This window comes from Marmota monax, unplaced genomic scaffold (assembly GCF_021218885.2).
Source record: "Marmota monax isolate L192 unplaced genomic scaffold, Marmota_monax_Labrador192_F-V1.1 WCK01_AAM20220418_F8-fsc00004, whole genome shotgun sequence".
NCBI lineage: Eukaryota > Metazoa > Chordata > Mammalia > Rodentia > Sciuridae > Marmota > Marmota monax.
The window spans coordinates 29,256,130-29,275,184 of record NW_026692881.1 but is presented as its reverse complement, the minus strand read 5'-3'; the positions used below and the strand labels follow the sequence as shown (position 1 = coordinate 29,275,184).

Sequence of the window (19,055 nt, the reverse complement as noted above, 5' to 3'; positions counted from 1 at the left end):
TAACTGACACTATCACTTCTAAAAGCTTTTTAAATATCCTTACCTACACTTGAACTATATTCAGAATGATGAAAAATATTCTCTAACCTGTAAAAAGAGCAACAAATTTATTTCTAATCTGATATTCATAGCTTATAACCATATAAGCTTAGATATATATGTATATGCTTATATATATTTATTGTTTATATCTTTACATGTACATAGAGATAATATAAACACTGTAACCACAAGAACCAGATTATATACACATACAAAAAAGTTAAACTCTCTGGTTCAAATGGAAAATATACAAGTTTAAGAGAATATCATAATATTCATCACTTAATTTGAAACACTCTATTCAACTTGCATAGAACATGTAAGATTTCAATGTTCCTTTGACAACTTTGTTGTCATAACTCAACTTTGGGAATAACACAATTTTAATTTAAAGTTCAAACTATTTTGTAGGCATTTCATTTTTGTAAAAATAATAGTTCATTTCCTTTTAGTTTCCACATTTAAATCTCACTATTTTCTTTGGGTCATTTCATATCTTAACAATTCATTTTTATCCCAGCAACTCTCAAGATTTTTAGCTGTATTTTATTCTTCATGTATTGTGCTACAGAATTCTAATTTTTCATTTAAATATTTACTACAACTCTTCCTCTCTCTCCAGAATTTATTTTATACTTTAATTCTATTCACACTCAATCATTGTTTTAAAGCAAACTCCTCTTATACTCAGAATTTTTAAATCTTCAAAATTAATAGGGCTAACATATTTAAAGGGTGGGGTTGGCAAATAAAATATAGGATGCCCAGTTAAATCTGAATTTTAGATAATTAACAAATAATTTTTGGCATAAGTATGACCATACAATATTTGGGACAAAACCACACACACACACACACACACACACACACACTTACACTAAAATTTTATTTGTTGTCTCTCTGAAATTCATGTGTAATTGGCAGTCCTGTATCTTTATATACAAAAACTGATAATTCTATTGGGTACACACCATTATGATAAATCATCTAGGGCCAGTTCTGACTTGTTGATACCCAAGTTATGCCAATTATTACATATTACAAATATCAACACTGAAAGTGACATTGATAATCAAATGATTCTTCGTATTTCCTCTTCTATTCTGTTATTAAAGGGCTTACTAAATACAATAATCGGCTTTAAAGGAAATCAGATAAAGTTGCCATCCATGTGGTTCCCTTTATCACTCAATCATGCAAAGAACAATACTATCATGCATGCCCTGTTAGTAAATGATCTGTTTTATAATGCTGGCATTGTTATCCCAACAAACATTTATAAAGTACCAACTAAGTAAAAGTTCAGATAAACTATACAGAAAAAAGCAAAAGTATTTTTATATCTACAATTACACTTTACTCTGGAAAAGTAAAAAGCAAGATTTATTATGTTGAACATAGGGACCTCCTGCCTTTATGTAGCATTTTCTTACATAAAATTAACTAAAAATGTTTTAGAAAAAGTGAAATAACTACACAAAACAAACTTATATGCTCAATAACAAATAATTAACTGCAGACAACAGTTCATACAGTCTCAAATCAGTCCCACTCAGCAAGTAGACAGCATTACAAAATAACCACTTATATGTTTGGACAGAAAGAAATTCCAGTTTAAAAATAAAAATTGTGAAGATCTTAAAATAAGTACTTACTTCAGGACCATTTGAAAAGAACTGTAGTTAAAAGTATATCCACCAATCACCCACATAAATTTCCCATGTAAAACTGCTTTATGTGAAGCCCGACCTACAGAAGGACTGAAGGGTTTAACATTTGGTAGAATCCAATAAGACTCAGTAGAAGGAACATTGAAAGAGCAATCAGGACCTATTGAAGAAAAAAATCAAACAACACACTGGATTAACAAAGAACTGTGGTTATAGAATGAGATACAGATTATAAAAAACAGCAGACTGCACAGATTAAGAGAATTTAAGAACCTGATGTTCATCATCCTAACAAATGTAACTTATAACAATAAAAAGTCTGCAATATAATGTGCAAGGAAACTACTAACAGCAAATATAATGCCTAGAAGGGACAAAAATCAGACATGAAGATGTTTAAATAAATAACACAATCAAAAAAAGTTATTAAAATATATAAAATTTCAGATTTGCTTTAGTATGCTAATAGAATTTAAATTGAAAAACAATATACTCATATTCTATTTCTGGCACTTACTAGCAGTGTGATCTTAAGCTAAACTGTTTACCTTTCATAGAGCCTTCATCCATTAAATTAAAATTACAATCTACTTCCAAGGGTTACCATAATTTTTTAAAATATGAAAATGAAAGTATTTGCAAATTATAAACTATTAAACAAATATAAAGATTACGTTTTTCTTAGCATCTTTTTTTTTTTTTTTTTGGTACTGTGATTTGAAACTGGAACGCTTAACTACTGAGCCACATCCCCAGACCTTTTTATTTTGGGGCTAGGTCTCACTAAGTTGCATAGGGCCTCACTAAGTTGCTAAGGCTAGCCTCAAACTTGTGATCCTCCTCCTGTCTCAGCCTCCCTATCACTGGGATTACAGGCATGAGCTACCATACCCAGCTTAGCTTCATTATTAACAATGCATATCCCCAAAGAAAAAAAAAATGATTATGTATACAAAAACCAAAACTATCAATTAGTATAGAATAATTTCAAATACTATAATTGAACATAACTGAGTTGAAAACATAGCTGTATCTTAATCCATATTCATAATGTTACCCAGGACTCCTGGTTTCCTCATCTATAAAATGTACATTAGCTTAATTAGTGTTTCTCAAAGTAAAAATAAAAATAACTACAATTAAATACAATGGAAAGAACACTCTTGAAGAAAATATATCTTCATCAAAAGTGAGCTCACAAATTATTTGAATGTGACTAAAATGTGCTAAAGAGTAGACATAAACTCATTGGGCTTCAACTTATTTTATAAAAGATAAGATCCACTTAGTTTCATAAATTGTATACAAAAAACTTTTAAAAAGTAACAAAATTAACTTTCCAGGCATAACTTTGTTTTATTTCACTTTGCAGATATTTCCTATTTTACAAACTGAAAGTCTATGGCAAATCTGCATTGAGCAAGTCAATTTCAGTACCTTTTTTTCCCAATGTTATGTGCTCCCTTCATAGTTACGTCTCATTTTGGTAATACAATATTTCAAATTGTTTTCATTATATCTGTTATGGTGATGTGTAATCAATGATCTTTAATGTTACTATAAGTGTTTTGGGACACCCTAACTATACCCATGTGAGAATGCCAAGTTAACTAACAAATGTTATGTATGTTCTGACTGCTCCACTAAAAAGCCACTCTCCCATCTCTCTCCCTCCCCTCTGGCCTCCCTATTCCCTGATACAACAATAAGTCTATTAATAATACCACAATGGCCTCTAAATATTCAAGTAAAAGAAAGAGTCTAGTGTTTCTTAATTTAAATTGAAAGCTAGAAAGGATGAAGCAGCATGATGAAGGTATGTTAAAACTGAAACAGACTGAAAGCTAGGCCTCGTATGTTAATCAGCCAAGTTGTGGATGCAAAGGAAAAGTTCTTGAAGAAGACTCAAAGTACTACTCTAGTGAACACAGGAATGGTAATCAAATAGGCTTAATGCTGATATGGAGAAAATTTTAAGGGTCTGAATAGATCAAACCACCCACAACATTCCTTTAAACCAATGCCTGATTCAGAATAAGGCCCTAATTCCATTCAATTTCATGAAGGCTGAGAGAAGTGAGGAAGCGACAAAGAAAAGTTTGGAACTGGTAGAAGGTAGTATATAAAGTTTAAGAAAAGAAACTATCTCTATAAAATAAGAGGGCCAGGTGAAGCAGCATGTCCTGGTGTAGAAGCTGCAGTAAATTTATCCAAAATAACTAGCTATGATAAAAGGAGAAGTCATTACCTAACTTCAAAGCTTCAAAGAACAGGCTGACTCCTGCTAGGGGATAATGTAGCTGGTGACTTGTAAGTTTAAACCAATGCTTACTTACCATTTCCAAAATGCTAGGACCCTTAAAATTTGAACTAATCTACTCTGCCTGTGCTTTATAAAATAGAACAACAAAGCCTAGATAATAGTAGATTGTTTACAACATGATTTACTGAACATGTTAAGCTTACTGTTAAAATGCTGCTGCAAAGGGAGGATCCAAGATGGCGGGCAAGAGGGAGGCAACACTCTGTGTTGCTCCATGACCTGGGACTCAAATAATGAGAACACTGCTTCTCCGCAAGCAATATTCCTGCTCCCGCAAGGGAATCACAGCCACAGTGCCATGGGCTCCAGGCCAAAGCATCAGAGTAGGTCTCCCTACAACTAGCCCACACAGGACTACCAGGTACCCCAGTGGGCACCATCAACACCCAAGCAGAACTTTTGGCCACCCACCAAAACCACTCCAATGCAGGACACCCGGCAGCTTCCCACATGCAAGAACTCCGGCCATCACACCCGTGCGGACCCCCATCTACCAACATAGGGCTCTCCTGTCGCCGCAATCTTGGGACTCTACAGCAACAGAGATAGTCCCCCATGTGCAGTGGCCAGCCTGCACCCAGGAACTTCACACAGGCTCTGAAGTCAGCTGACAGCCACACACTGCAGGACACAAGAGCTCCTCTCTGAACTCATAGTCCAACAGCATCACTCAGCTTCCCCCACCACATACAACCCGACAGCCCACTGCTGAAAGCAGGCGCTTCCATCTTGAGTCACCTTCATCTCCATCTTCAATGGGGACAACACCTCTCTCCCCAGCAGCCACTACCCTGGCTTAGTGACACCCTGGTTACCTTCACCATCCTAAGGGCAGACATGGCAGCTAACAACAGACGATCCCACCAACTGGATAAGAAAGGAAGCAGGAAAGATCCAGATCTCCAACCGAAACAATCCTATTTCTTCCTTAAAGATTTTTTTTCCTCTCCTCTATTCTCTCGCGCTCACATTCCCAACATATGTGAAACCAAGTACTTTGCATGAATTAGGATTTTGAGGACTGAGACATCTAAATAGATATAATAATATCCTCTAAATATATATAATATATTAAAGTTGTATATTTTTTTCTTTTATCCCACCAATTTCTACTATTTTAACACTTGCTTATTTTTTCCTAATATATATGTGTGCTTGTTTTATGTACTCTACTGTCTTCCCACTTACTTGTTTACCCAAAAGTACTTCCTCTCCCTTCTCCTGTTACTAATCTTCCTCTTTAGGTTTCTCTTTCACACTTCCAACAATATAACAACTCTACCTCCTCAGCATATCATCCTACTCCTCACCCTCAGTACTTTGTCCACCATCAGAAACTGTAAACTCTTTTACAAACCTGCTGAGGATATTGTAGATAATAATTGAATTCACCATTTCTGTATATATTGTGACCAAACTGTAAACATCTTAATAGCAAACATCTGTTTTTAAAGTGTATACTGTTTATATTGGGATCTGATAACATTGTCCTTCACCTCAAAGGAGAGGTACTGGATCCCTACAGGAGCACTATAAGCCTGTAGGGTAAAAACAGCAATGCCTCAGATCCACAGTGCTATAATGGAAGACAAAAAAAGCAGTATGAAAAGACAAGGGAAGAGAGTGTCCCAAACATATCAAGATACCACCTTATTAGAATCCATGGGGAGAAGAAATTACAGAGAAGGAGTTCAGGATGTACATGATTAAAATGTTCTGCAAATTGAAGGATGATATAAGAGAGCAAATACAGGCAGCAAAAGATCATTTTGACAAAGAGCTACATAAACAAATACAGGAAGCAAAAGGTTACTTCAATAGGGAGATAGAAGTTCAACAAAAAATAGAAATCCTTGAAATGAAAGAAACAATAAACTAAATTAAAAGTTCAATTAAAAGCATCACCAACAGATTAGACCACTTGAAAGACAAGAACTCTGACAAAATATATAATTTGAAAAGAATGTAGACAACACAGTGAAAACAAGGGGAGAACATTCAAGAAATATGGGATAGCATAAAAAGACCAAACTTAAGAGTTATTGGAATACAGGAAGGAACAGAGTTCCAAACCAAAGTAATAAGCAATTTATTCAATGAAATAATATCAGAAAAATTTCCAAACATGAAGAATGAATTGGAAAACCAAATTCAAGAGGCTTACAGGACGCCAAATGTACAAAATCACATCAGATCCACACCAAGGCACATTATAATGAAAATGCCCAATATACACAATAAGGAGAGAATATTAAAACCCACGAGAGACAGGAATCAGATTACATATGGGGGAAACCAATTAGATTATGTGCTGATTTTTCAACAAAGACCCTAAAAACTAAAAGATCCTGGAACAACATGTATCAAGCTCTGAAAGAAAATGGATGTCAACCAAGAATCTCATATCGAGCAAAATTAAGCTTTAGATTTGATGATGAAATAAAAACCTTCCATGATAAACAAAAGATATAAGAATTTACAACTTGAAAGCCCGAACTACAGAACATCCTTAGCAAAATATTCCATGAAGAACTGAAAACCAACAATGAAAATCAGCAAAGGGAGGAATCACACTAATCAAAGGAAAAACCATGGGCTGGGGTTATGGCTCAGCAGTAGAGCGCTTGCTTCGCACATGTGAGACCCTGGGTGTGGTTCCTCAACACCACATAAAAATAAATACGTGAAATAAAGGTATTGTGTCTAACTACAACTAAAAAATAAATATATAAAAAAAGAGAAACCAAGTTAAGTTAAATACCAAAAATAAACAAAAATGGATGAGAATACAAATCATGTTTCAATAATAACCCTGAATGTTAATGGCCTAAACTCACCAATCAAAATACATGGACTGGCAGACTGGGATTTTGAAAAAAGAACCAACAATATGCTACCTCCAAGAGACTCATCTTATAGGAGAAGACATTCACAGACTGAAGGTGAAAGGTTGGGAAAAATCATACCACTCACATGAACTTCGGAAGCAAGCAGGGGTTTCCATCCTCATCCTCATATCAAATAAAGTAGACTTCAAGCCAAATTGAATCAAAAGGGATAAAGAAGGACATTTCATAATGCTTAAGGGAACCATTCATCAACAAGACATAACAATAATAAATTTATATGCCCCAAACAATGGAGCATCTACATTCATCAAACAAACTCTTCTCAAGTTCAAGAGTTAAATAGACCACAACACAATAATTCTGGGTGACTGTAACACACCTCTTTCACCACTGGATAGATCATCCAAACAAAAGCTGAACAAAGAAACCACAGAACTCAATAAATACAGTCAATAACTTAGACTTAACTGACATATACAGAATATTTCATCCTTCAATGAACGAATACACTTTCTTCTCAGCAGCACATGGATCTTTCTCTAAAATAGACCATATATTATGTCACAAAGCAAATATAAAAAAGTAGATATACTACCCTGTATTCTATCAGATCATAATGAAATGAAATTAGAAATTTATGATAAAATAAACAAAAAAAAGCTACTCCAACACCTGAAACTAAATAATATGCTACTGAATGAACAATGGGTTGCAAAAGACATCAAGAAGATTTAAAAATTCTTAGAGGTGAATGAGAACATAGGTACAACGTATCGAAATATCTGGAATACTATGAAGGCAGTACTAAGAGGAAAGTTCACTGCATGGAGTTCATTCCTTAAAAGAAAAGAAAGTCAACAAATAAATGACTTAACATTACATATCAAAACCCTTGGAAAAGAAGAACAAATCAACACCAAAAACAGAAGACAAGAAATAATTAAAATCAGAGCTGAAATCAATAAAATTGAAACAAAAGAAACAACTAAAAATATTGATAAAACAAAAAGGTGGTTCTTTGAAAAAAATAAATAAAATTGACCTTTAAAGACAGTTAAGAAGAACTAATACCAATACTCTTCAATTTATTTCAGGAGTGAGAAAAAAAAGGAGCACTCCCAAACTTATTCTATGAGGCTAATATCATCCTGATTCCAAAACCAAGCAAAGATACATCAAAAAAAGAAAACTTCAGACCAATATCTCCAATGAACATAGATGCCAAAATTCTCAATAAAATTCTGGCAAATCAAATACAAAAACATGTCAAAAAGATCATGCACCATGATCAAGTGGGGTTCATTCCAGGGATGCAAGGTTGATTCAACATACGGAAATCAATAAATGTAATTCATCACATCAATAGACTTAAAGATAAGAACCATATGGTCATCTGAATAGATGCAGAAAGGGCATTCAAAAAAATACAGCACCCCTTCATGTTTAAAACACTAGGAAAACTAGGGATGACAGAAACATATCTTAACATAGTAAAAGCTATCTATGCTAAGCCCCATGCTAACATCATTCTAAAAGAGAAAAATTGATAGCATTCCCTCTAAAAACTGGAACAAGACAGGAATGCCCTCTTTCACCACTTCTATTTGACTTAGTTCTTGAAACAATGGCCAGAGCAATTAAATAGACAAAAGAAACTAAAGGAATACAGATAGGAAAAGAACTCAAATTAGCACTATTTGCTGATGATATGATTCTATACCTAGAAGACCCAAAAAAGTCCACCAGAGAACTTCTATATCTAGTAAATTAATCCAGAAAAGTAGCAGGATACAAAATCAACACCCATAAATCAGAGGCATTTCTGTGTATCAGAGACAAATCCTCTGAAAGGGAAATGAGAAAAACTGCCCCACTTATAATAGCATCAAAAAAAAAAAAATACTTGGGAAAATCAACCTAACAAAAGAGGTGAAAGACCTCTACAACAAAAACTACAGAACACTAAAGAAAGAAATTAAAGAAGACCTTAGAAGATGGAAATATCTCCCTTGTTCTTGGATAGGCAGAAGTAATATTGTCAAAATGACCATACTACCAAAAGCATTATACATATCTAATGCTTTAGATAAGTATAATGACATTCAAAATCCCATTGACATTCCTCATAGAAATAGAAAAAGGAATCATGAAATTCATCTGGAAAAATAAGAGACCCAGAAGAGCCAAAGCAATTCTTAGCAAGAAGAGTGAAGCAGGTGGCATCACTATACTAGAACTTAAACTAGACTACAGAGCAATAGTAACATAAACAGCATAGTATTGGCACGAAAATACACTGGTAGACCAATGGTACAGAATAGAGGACACAGAGACTAACCCAAATAATCACAGTTTCTTATATTAGACGACAGTGCCTAAAATGCACATTGGAGAAAAGATAGCCTTTTTAACAAATAGTGCTGAAAACACTGGAAATCCAAATGCAACGGGATAAAATTAAACCCCTATCTCTCACCATGTACAAAACTCAACTCAAAATGGATCAAGAACCTAGGAATTAAACCAGAGACCCTGTGTCTAATAGAAGAAAAAGTAGAACCAAATCTCCATCATATCAGATTAGGCCTCAACTTCCTTAATAAGATCCCTATAGTGCAAGAATTAAAATCAAGAATTAATAAATGGGATGGATTCAAACTAAAAAGCTTCTTCTCAGCAAAAGAAACAATAATTGAAGTGAATAGACAGCCTACAGCTTGTGAGCAAATTTTTACCACATGCACATCAGAAAGAGCACTAATCTCTAGGGTATATAAAGAACTCAAAAATCTAAACACCAGTAAAGCAATAACTCAATCAAAAAATGGGCCAAGGAACTGAACAGACACTTCTCAGAAGGTGATATATAATCAGTCAACAAATACATGAAAAAAATGTTCAACATCTCTAGCAATTAGAGAAATGAAAATCAAAACTATGCTAAGATTTCATCTCACTCTAAACAGAATGGCAGCTATTAAGAATTCAAATAACAATAAGTGTTGGTGAGGATGTGGGGAAAAGGCACACTCATACATTGCTGGTGGGGCTGCAAAATGGTGCAGCCAATCTAGAAAGCAGTATGGAGATTTTTTGGAAAACCACCTTTTGACACAGCTATCCCTCTCCTCAGTCTATACCCAAAGGACTTAAAAACCGCATACTACAGGGACACAGCCACATCAATATATATATAGCAGCACAATAACTAAACTGTGGAATCAAACTAGATGCCTTTCAATATATGCATAAATGAAAAAACTGTGGTATACATACACAATGGAATATTACTCAGCAATAAAAGAGAATAAAATCATGGCATTTGCACATAAATGGATGGAGAATATAATGCTAAGTGAAGTTAGCCAATCCCCCCCAAAAAATACCAATGTTTTCTCTGATATAAGGAGGCTGATTTATAGTGGGATTGGGAGAGGGAACTTGGAAAGATTAGACAAACTCTAGATAGGGCAAAGGAGAGGGAGGGAAAGGGAGGAAGGAAGGGGGTAAAAAAAGATGGTGGAATGAAACAGACATCATTACCCTAAGTACATGTATGAAGACACAAATGGTGTGAATACACTTTGTAAACAACCAGAGATATGAAAAATCATGCTCTATATGTGTAATGTGAATTGTAATGCATTCTCCTCTCATACATAATAAATTAGAATAAAACTTTTTTTAAATGGCTGCTGCAAAGAGAAAGAATCCTTTTAAAATATGAGTGCTTATTGACAATACACCTAGTCATCCAAGAGCTCTGATGGAGATTTACAACAAGATTAATGTTTTCATACCTGCTAACACAATAACCATTATGCAGCCATGGATCAAAGGCTGGATTTTTACTTTCAAGTCTTATTATTAAGAAATACATTTTGTAAGGTTACCACTGCCATAGATAGTGATTCCTCTGATTAATCTGAGCAAAATAGATAAGAAACAATCTAGAAATAATTCATCATTCCAGAGGCCATAAGGAATATTCAAGATTTCTGGAAAGAGACCTAAATATCAACATTAAAATGAATATGGAAGAAGCTGATACAACCCTCATGGATGATTTTGAGGGGTGCAAGAATTCAGTAGAGGAAGCAACTGCAAGTGTGGTGGAAATGTCAAAAGAACTAAAATTCTAAGTGGAGCCTGAAGATATAACTGAATTGCTGCAATCTCACAATAAAATTTTATCAAAGTAAGAGTTAAATTTTTATGATGAGCAAAGAAAATGGTTTCTTGAGATGAAATCAATTCCTGTTTGAAGATGCTGTCAACATCACTGACATGACAACAAAGGATACAGAATATCACATGAACTTAGTTGATAAAGCAGCAGCCCACTTTCCAATTTTGAAAAATTTCTGCTGTGAGTAAAATGATATCAAACAGCATCACATACCCCAGAAAAATCCTTCATGAAAGGAAGAGTCAATGGATGCAGCAAACTTCACTGATGTCTTATTTTAAGAAACTGACACAGTCACCCCAACCTTCAGCAACCAGGACTCTGATCAGTCAGCAGCCACCAACAAGGAAGCAAGACACTCTACCAGCAAAAGGATTCCAATTCAAATGAAGGCTCATGTGATTTTTAACAATTTTTAGCAATAAAGTATTTTAAATTAATTAAGGTATGTACATTTTCAGTATAGTGTAAACATAACTTCTATGTGCACAGGGAAAACAAATCTGTGTGCTCACTTTATTGCAATACTCACTTGATTCAGACAGTCTGGCAACAAACCTCCAGTATCATGAAGATATGCCTGTACTTAATATGATGGGGATAGGTTGTTTTGCTCTAACTAATTTGTTCCCAGTTTAAAATGAAACTAACTCTTACAGAACACTTTTTACATAATTTTAGCACACTTATTATTTTGACAACATAATTCTCTTATCATTTTTCTTTACTCCACTTTTTACAAAGCTTTTTAGTTCATACAATATAGCATATTTGTCCCTCACTCTTCACAGAAATATTAATACATTTTAGTTGTATGATTTTTACCTATATTATATAAGGAATACTACTTTTCCCCAACTTAATATTGTCAACACAAATGCTGATGGTGCCATCAAGTGGCAGTACAGCTAATCTTCAATTTGCTTGTATCAGTAAGTTCTACATTATCATTTAGTCACAATACTTTAAAACTTTGAAGCAGATTCTGATTAAAAAATGGTTGCCCAGTTTTCACTTGTTCATTTGTGAACCTACCCATATATTCATGTACTCATCTTCAAGATCTTTGAGCATACATTACATGGATTTGTATTTTTCAGGTACAAACAAAAACAGATTATCTCTTTGACAGAGACATAGTCTTTTAAATTGGATAATTAAAACTTTATTATTCCTGGGTGCAAAGACTATGAACTATTTCTCACTAATCAGAGAAATCAAACGAACTGCTTCTTTAAAAAGTAAATTTTAGCTGGGCATTGTGGCACACACCTGTAATCCTAAAGGCTGAGGCAGAAGGATCATGAGTTCAAAGCCAGCCTCAGCAATTTAGAGAGGCCCTAAGAAATTCAGTGACCCAGTCTGTAAATAAAATACAAAAAAGAGCTGAGGATGTACTTTACTGCTTGAGTGCCCTGAGTTTAATCCTCAAAACCAAAAATAGAAAAAAAGCAAGTTTTACAGACATATGTCTAAAATTCTAATTGCTTTTGTGTTGATAAGGTCATGCTTTGCTGTCTTATTTATTGTCATCTTAGCATAATCCCTGCCCTACATAAGCCTTGTCCAATCACCTGCCATCTGCCACTGTGAACCTCTGCACTGCTGTGATATTGAATACCCTTAACCATCCATGCCCCACCTGATAGAGAATAAGGACTTTGAGTCACTTCCTCCAACTTGGCCCTCTTTCAGCAGGAAGCAGCTTGGAGATGTCATTGCCCATTTTTGCATAAAAATGGAATGCAGAAATTGACGGTGGGTAAATGTAATAGCAGTCCACTTTGTACTTTGAATGTAGCCCCTGCTGCCACTGCAACTTAAAGCAGACATGTTTCTTTCTCTTCCTCTCTACCTAATCTCCTCCCTAATCTCAGGGGAAACAGGATTACCTTTCTTCCCTATCCTAGGCAGAGTTAAATCCCTTGAACACACACCTACCACAGGAATGAAGTAATTCAGAGATTGGGGATGGCACCAGAAGATCTCAAAAATTACTATCTCCCAAATTAACAAGTAAATTACAACTTAAACAGAGAACACACATAGAATGTAGTCTTTGAATCTCCTCTTTATAAGCCCCCTGGTTCCCCATGATGGGCAGAATCACAGGCCCTGGGACAGAAGTCCTCTGTGTTTCTCCTTTGCTAGCAAAGCAATAAACCATCTTTATTGCTTTTTGTAAAAAAAAAAAAAAAAAAAAAGCAAATTATAATTCTAAATCACTTAGAAATCAATTAACTCTCAATGTATCTCACTACCTGTCTTTGGAAATAAAATTTTATTAGAGAACAGCCATGCTCACTCAGTTAAGCATTATCTATGGCTGCTTTTGCACAAAAACAGCAGAGTTGGATAGCGACCCTACAGACGATATGCTTGTGAAGTCAAAAATATTTACTATCTGGCCTTTTACAGAAAAATTTATCAACCTCTAATTTAACTGAAGAGAAAAATGATCATGGGCATATTATATAAGTAATACATAGATTACTGTGATTATTCTACCTTTTTAAAAAATAAATGTGGAGTTATTTTAAATCATGCAAGTTGAAGATAATAAAGCAAATAGAGTAAAATGTTACCAATAGGCAAATCTGGGCATTACAATAGTATTCTTGCTGTAGGCTTGCAACTTTTTATAACTTTGAAATGATTTCTAAATATAAAGTTAAAAACAGACTACCAACCAAAGGCACAGATCTAGAAGCAGCCAAACAATATATGAGTATTAGTTAGAAAAGAATCTGATAGAGAACAATATCATGAAAAACCTTTGAGACTCACAGATGTGTTTAAATCACCAGTATAATTACTAAGTCTGCCTTAAAGTAAAATATTGCAAAGCAAGTCTGCATTAAGCGAAATAACAACCCCAAGGATAGCTAGGTCTCCTCATCATCTTAACTCATAAATACTACCTTAAAGAAACTTTACAGATGTAGTTAAGAATTTTGAGCTGGGTTATCATGGATTAACTGAATGGATTCTAAAAAGAAGTGTCCAAATAAGAGGTAGCTCTGACTACACAAAGGATGCAATGTGACCCCTGATGCTACACTGCTGGATCTGAAGACAGAGGCCATGGAAAGGAGCCAAGAAATGCAAAGAAGGTAGCTCCAGGAGCTGAAGAGTCAAAAAAACAGATTCTCTCCTTCACCCTCCAAAGGAAATGAGGCCCAGCTAAAAGCTGAATTTTTAGCATAGTGAAACTAATTTAGACTTTTGACATCCAAAATAGCAAGAGTTTAATAAATGTGTACAGCTTTAAGACACCAAATTTGTGGTAATTTATTATAACATTTCTAGGAAACTAATATAATAATTTATTAATGTAATTAACTTAAACAAAATATTATTAATATAGGAAATGGGATCCTAAAGATATTTTTTATTTTATTTCGTAATCTAAATATACCTAATTTTCTACACAGAATGAAACAACAATCAAAATTCTTGCTTTGTTACTAAATCATTTTACGTAGCTTCCAGCAATTACCACATTAGAAGGAATGGTTTATAGACAAACTCTGTAGATTACCTTTATTTTTACTCAAACTAATAAATTTATGAATTGAATAAGATTTATGAATATGATTTTTAAGTTTAAGGAAAATTAGTGTCTTAATTTGTTGCTTTCAGAATTCTGTCACCAAAATGATTAAAAATATAAATTAACAAACTGAATATTAATTATAAACACAAATAACCATAGAGAATACTTCATACATATAAAGGCTTATCCATTGATTAAAAATTAAATATTGATATTTACATTTAAACACAGTCTTTGCTGTGTTTAAATGTAGATATCACCATCTTTTTATAAAAACATATCCATGAAAAATTTTCTACCACTCCTACCTGAAATAACCTACCCAGACCATGCCAGCACACTGATCTGACTTGAAATCTCCAGAATGTAAGAAATAAATGTATGTTGTTTAAGTGACCCATTCTGTAGTACACTACAGCCTGAGCTAAGTCTCCATGCTTTGAAGGCAATCTGTAAACCATGGTTAAGGGTGCTAGAAGAGGTCTGAGGGTATAGCTCAGTAGTAGAACACTTGCATAGCACATGTCAGGGCCTGGGTTTGATCCTCAGCGCCACATAAAAATAAATAAATAAAATAAAGGTACTGTGTCCATCTACAACTAAAAAAAAAAGTTTTTTAAAGAATACTAAAGGGCAATATGTAAGCTACCTTGCAAATTTCTTCAAGGCAACTCATGATTACATGTGTACCCTGAAATAACTTATTATGCCCTAATATATTATATGACTAACCCAGAAAAAATACTACAGGGTAAAATATTAATTTGGATTAAAATATTTTGCATTTTCTAAATAAAACAAAATTATCAGATTTATTCAACTACAAAACCATAGTTTAAGTGCTCTTTCTGGTAGTAAACACTGCCACCCAATGGCAAATGTTAAAATCTAAAACCAAAGAATTGGAACAAATATAAGACCAAGGACTCACTCAAGAATAGAAACTTTAATAAAATATTTAAATGCTCCAATTTAACTGTCTCTCTAAATATTTATAATTATGTTTTATATGGAAATAAATAACATAATTTATTGGAGTACTAGTCCTAAACACCTATAACTGAATATTCACATATTATTCTACTAGTAAATTAGCAGGTTTCTAATTCATTCATTTGATAATAAAAAGAAAAAAATGGAGTGCCTACTACATGTCACGGACTATATTAGATTCTGGGGATACAAAGATCATCAAAACAATATCATTTTAACCTCGTGGAGCTTATATCACAATGGAAAAGATAATGAATCACACAAACACCATTATGAACTGTGATGAATGCTATGATTTTAAAAAGTAGGATCTAAAAACCTCACAGAACAGGGGATCTGACCTGGTCTTAGAATATTATTGGGATGGGGGTATTCTAGAAAGAAATTTAGAAATAAGACAGGTCTTGAGATAGAAAGGGACTAAGCACCTGAGAAAGGGAAATAAGTCAAAGTATGACTTTACATTTGTAAAGTTTGACTTTACAGATCAGAGGCACAATGCAACGAAACTATTCCATTAAATGACTTACATATTCAGAGTCTGCCTTTTAATCAATAATTTAAGGGCTTAAAACAAACAACTTCAATCCTTACATGAAAATTGTGTCTGAATTCAAATTAGAAAAATATGGAAAACATAAAAATATTTAAAAGAATTAAAAACATGTAAAAGGATTAAACAGCTTGAACAGGATGGGCACAGAGACAATGAGATACATACATAAAAGATGGCAACCTGTTTTTCATCTCTGCGTAAAAATCACATGCTGAAGCCTGCTGAGTATCTCTTTCATTTGTCTACTCCTACCATCCAGTCCACACTGCAGTTTTTCTGAGCAGACAGGAGAGAACTACTTAGCCCATTTCTTGTCAATTATGGCAACAATTTATACTTGAAATCTTTTATTTGGATTTTCCATTTATTTGAACTTCATATGTCTGGGGAAAACCGTATTGTGTGAATTTTGTTCAGAAACAGGACCCATTCCCACCACACATCACAGGTTAAATTCTCTATATTTCCAAAACTACCTAAGGTATGGATAAGACCTATATTTAGCCAACCAGATGTTTCTAAGCAAGACTTTCCATCTTCACAAGTGATACAAAGATGTGGTACAGTTTAAAGTTCTTTCCATCCATGCCTGCAGCTTGGAGAATCAACATAAGGATGCCAATGGTAGTATGCCAAGAAGGTCCAGTAGCAGTGATAGGAGTATTCTAATTTTCCTATTGCTTCATCTTTGCTATAGACCTAGCCTTCCTTTGTAGCTTCCTTTTTTCAAAACTGCTGTTTCCAGCATTCCCATCTTGCTTGTGAGTTGTCCAGTATCCTTTTCTTTTTTTCTCCCCCGCAACCCCCGCCCCTGCCGAAACTAGGGATTGGACCCAGTGTAGCTTTATCAATGAGCTATATCTCCAGCCCTTTTTCTAAATTTTATTTTGAGAAGGGTCTCACTAAACTGCCCAACCTGGCCTGGAAATCGTAATTCTTCTGTCTCAGACTCCCTATAACTCAAATGACAGGTGTGTGTCACTGTACTAGGCTTCAATATCCTTTTGTTAGGAAATAGGCTAAAAGAGCCAAAATAAATTGCTAAAATAAGTTAAAAATTCATGACCCTCTCTTGACACATTCTAGAGGTGAATAGACTAGTGTCACTGGTTACTACAGTAGTTGCCATTTACCAGTCAAAAAAAAAGAACTGGACAACCTAATAGTTGTATACAGCATTCCCACCCACAGCCTTGAAAACAAAGCCACACTAGCTGCAAGGTAGGATGAGAACTGTGTCATGAGGCTTTAAGGCCAAGGGATAAACTAAAAGTCAGTGGATCCTATTTCCAAAAGAAACAAAGGCCTCATACAGTAGCACATGCCTATAACCCCAACAGCCCAGTAGTCTGAGACAGGAGGATCAGAAACTCAAAGCCAGCCTCATCAAATTAGTGAGGCCCTAAGCAACTCAGTGAGATTCCATTTCAAAATAAAATAAGAAGTGTTGGGCATGTGGCTCAATGGTTAAGTGTGTGTGGGTTCCATTACCAGACCAAAAAAAAAAAAGGTGGGGGAGAGCAGGATGAATATTGGAAAATGGTATTCTCTCTCCAGTAGCTGACTTTTCTAATTTAATAAGCAAGAACTACTTCTGTTGTTTTCAACCAAAGACTCCCAGGGATTCAGAAACACACATGAGAGAGAAACCTGAAGCCACCATGATTAAAGGAGTTGGTGGGGGAAACATCACATTTTGGAGTCCACTTTGAAAATCACTGTACTATTATACTCTCTACATATGAACATAAATTCAATTTGTTGTATTTTTTATTTTGATATCTTTTTTAAATTTTCTCATCTATTTCCATGTTTCAAAGTCATCTTCAGAGATCAATTCTTTCCAAAGTTGACTTTTTCCCTTATGTGACTTAACTAAGATTTAAATAAATTTTATTAAGTGAAAAATGTCAGAGAAACCACAATGTCCTTCATTCAGTAGGTGAATGGATAAACTGTGATATATCCATATAATGGGATATTATTCAGTGCTAAAAAGAAATTAGCTATTAAGCCATAAAAACACATTCTGGAAACTTAAATACATATTACTATGTGAAAGACGTTAGACAGAAAAAGTTACATATTAAATGATTCCAATTTAAGTCACATGCCCCATAGTAACCATGTTTCAGTCAACAACAAACGACATATACAACTATGTTTATATCACCTAGTGACACCATACAAGTACACTATTAGGATGTTCACTCAAAACTGCCTAACATATCTTTTCTCACAATGCATTCCCATTATTACACAACACATTACTTTATATGACATCTAGGAAAGGGGAAACTGGCAAGACAGGAAAAAAGATTAGTGGTTGCCATGGACTGAGGAGGGAATGATGACAAAGCAAGCACAAGGGATTTAAAAATGGATTCATGTCACAATACATTTATCTAAACAGAGAATGTACAACACCAAAAATGAACCCTAATATAAACTAGGACTTTGGATGACAGTGATTTTTTTAGTGTAGATTTATCAATTCTAACATCTGTACAGCTCTAGTAGGAGATATTGACAATGAGGGAGCTCTGCATGTGTGGGACAGAGATTTCTGCACCTTCTGCTCAACTTTTCTATGAACCTAAAACTGCTATCAAAAATGAAGTCTATTTAGGGCTGGGGCTGTAGCTCAGTGTCAGAGCACTTGCCTCCCTTTTGTGAGGCACTGGGTTCAATCCTCAGCACCACATAAAAATAAACAAATATAATAATGGCATGCTGTCCATCTACAACTACAAAATTTTTTTTTAAATGAAGTCTATTTAAAAAGCCATAGAAGTAGACAATGTCATACAGGTGTCTCTTCTTTTATCAATATATTACACATGTAAATATCATTATCTTTGAGAAAAATAAATTATG

The 19,055-nt window shown here is 34.3% G+C and overlaps 1 protein-coding gene across 3 annotated transcripts in view; it reads right to left on the bottom strand.

Moving 5' to 3' along the window:
• The window catches only part of Atrnl1 (attractin like 1), a 725,103-nt gene that overhangs the window by 681,633 nt on the left and 24,415 nt on the right, over positions 1-19,055 (bottom strand). For all 3 annotated transcript variants that reach the window (XR_009227328.1, XM_058581325.1, XM_046450211.2), the window contains one exon: positions 1,698-1,872. Coding sequence is in view for 2 of the 3 variants with exons in the window: in XM_058581325.1 (XP_058437308.1) it covers positions 1,698-1,872 (175 nt within the window). In the remaining variant the exon portion in view is untranslated. The remainder of the gene's footprint in view (positions 1-1,697; positions 1,873-19,055) is intronic.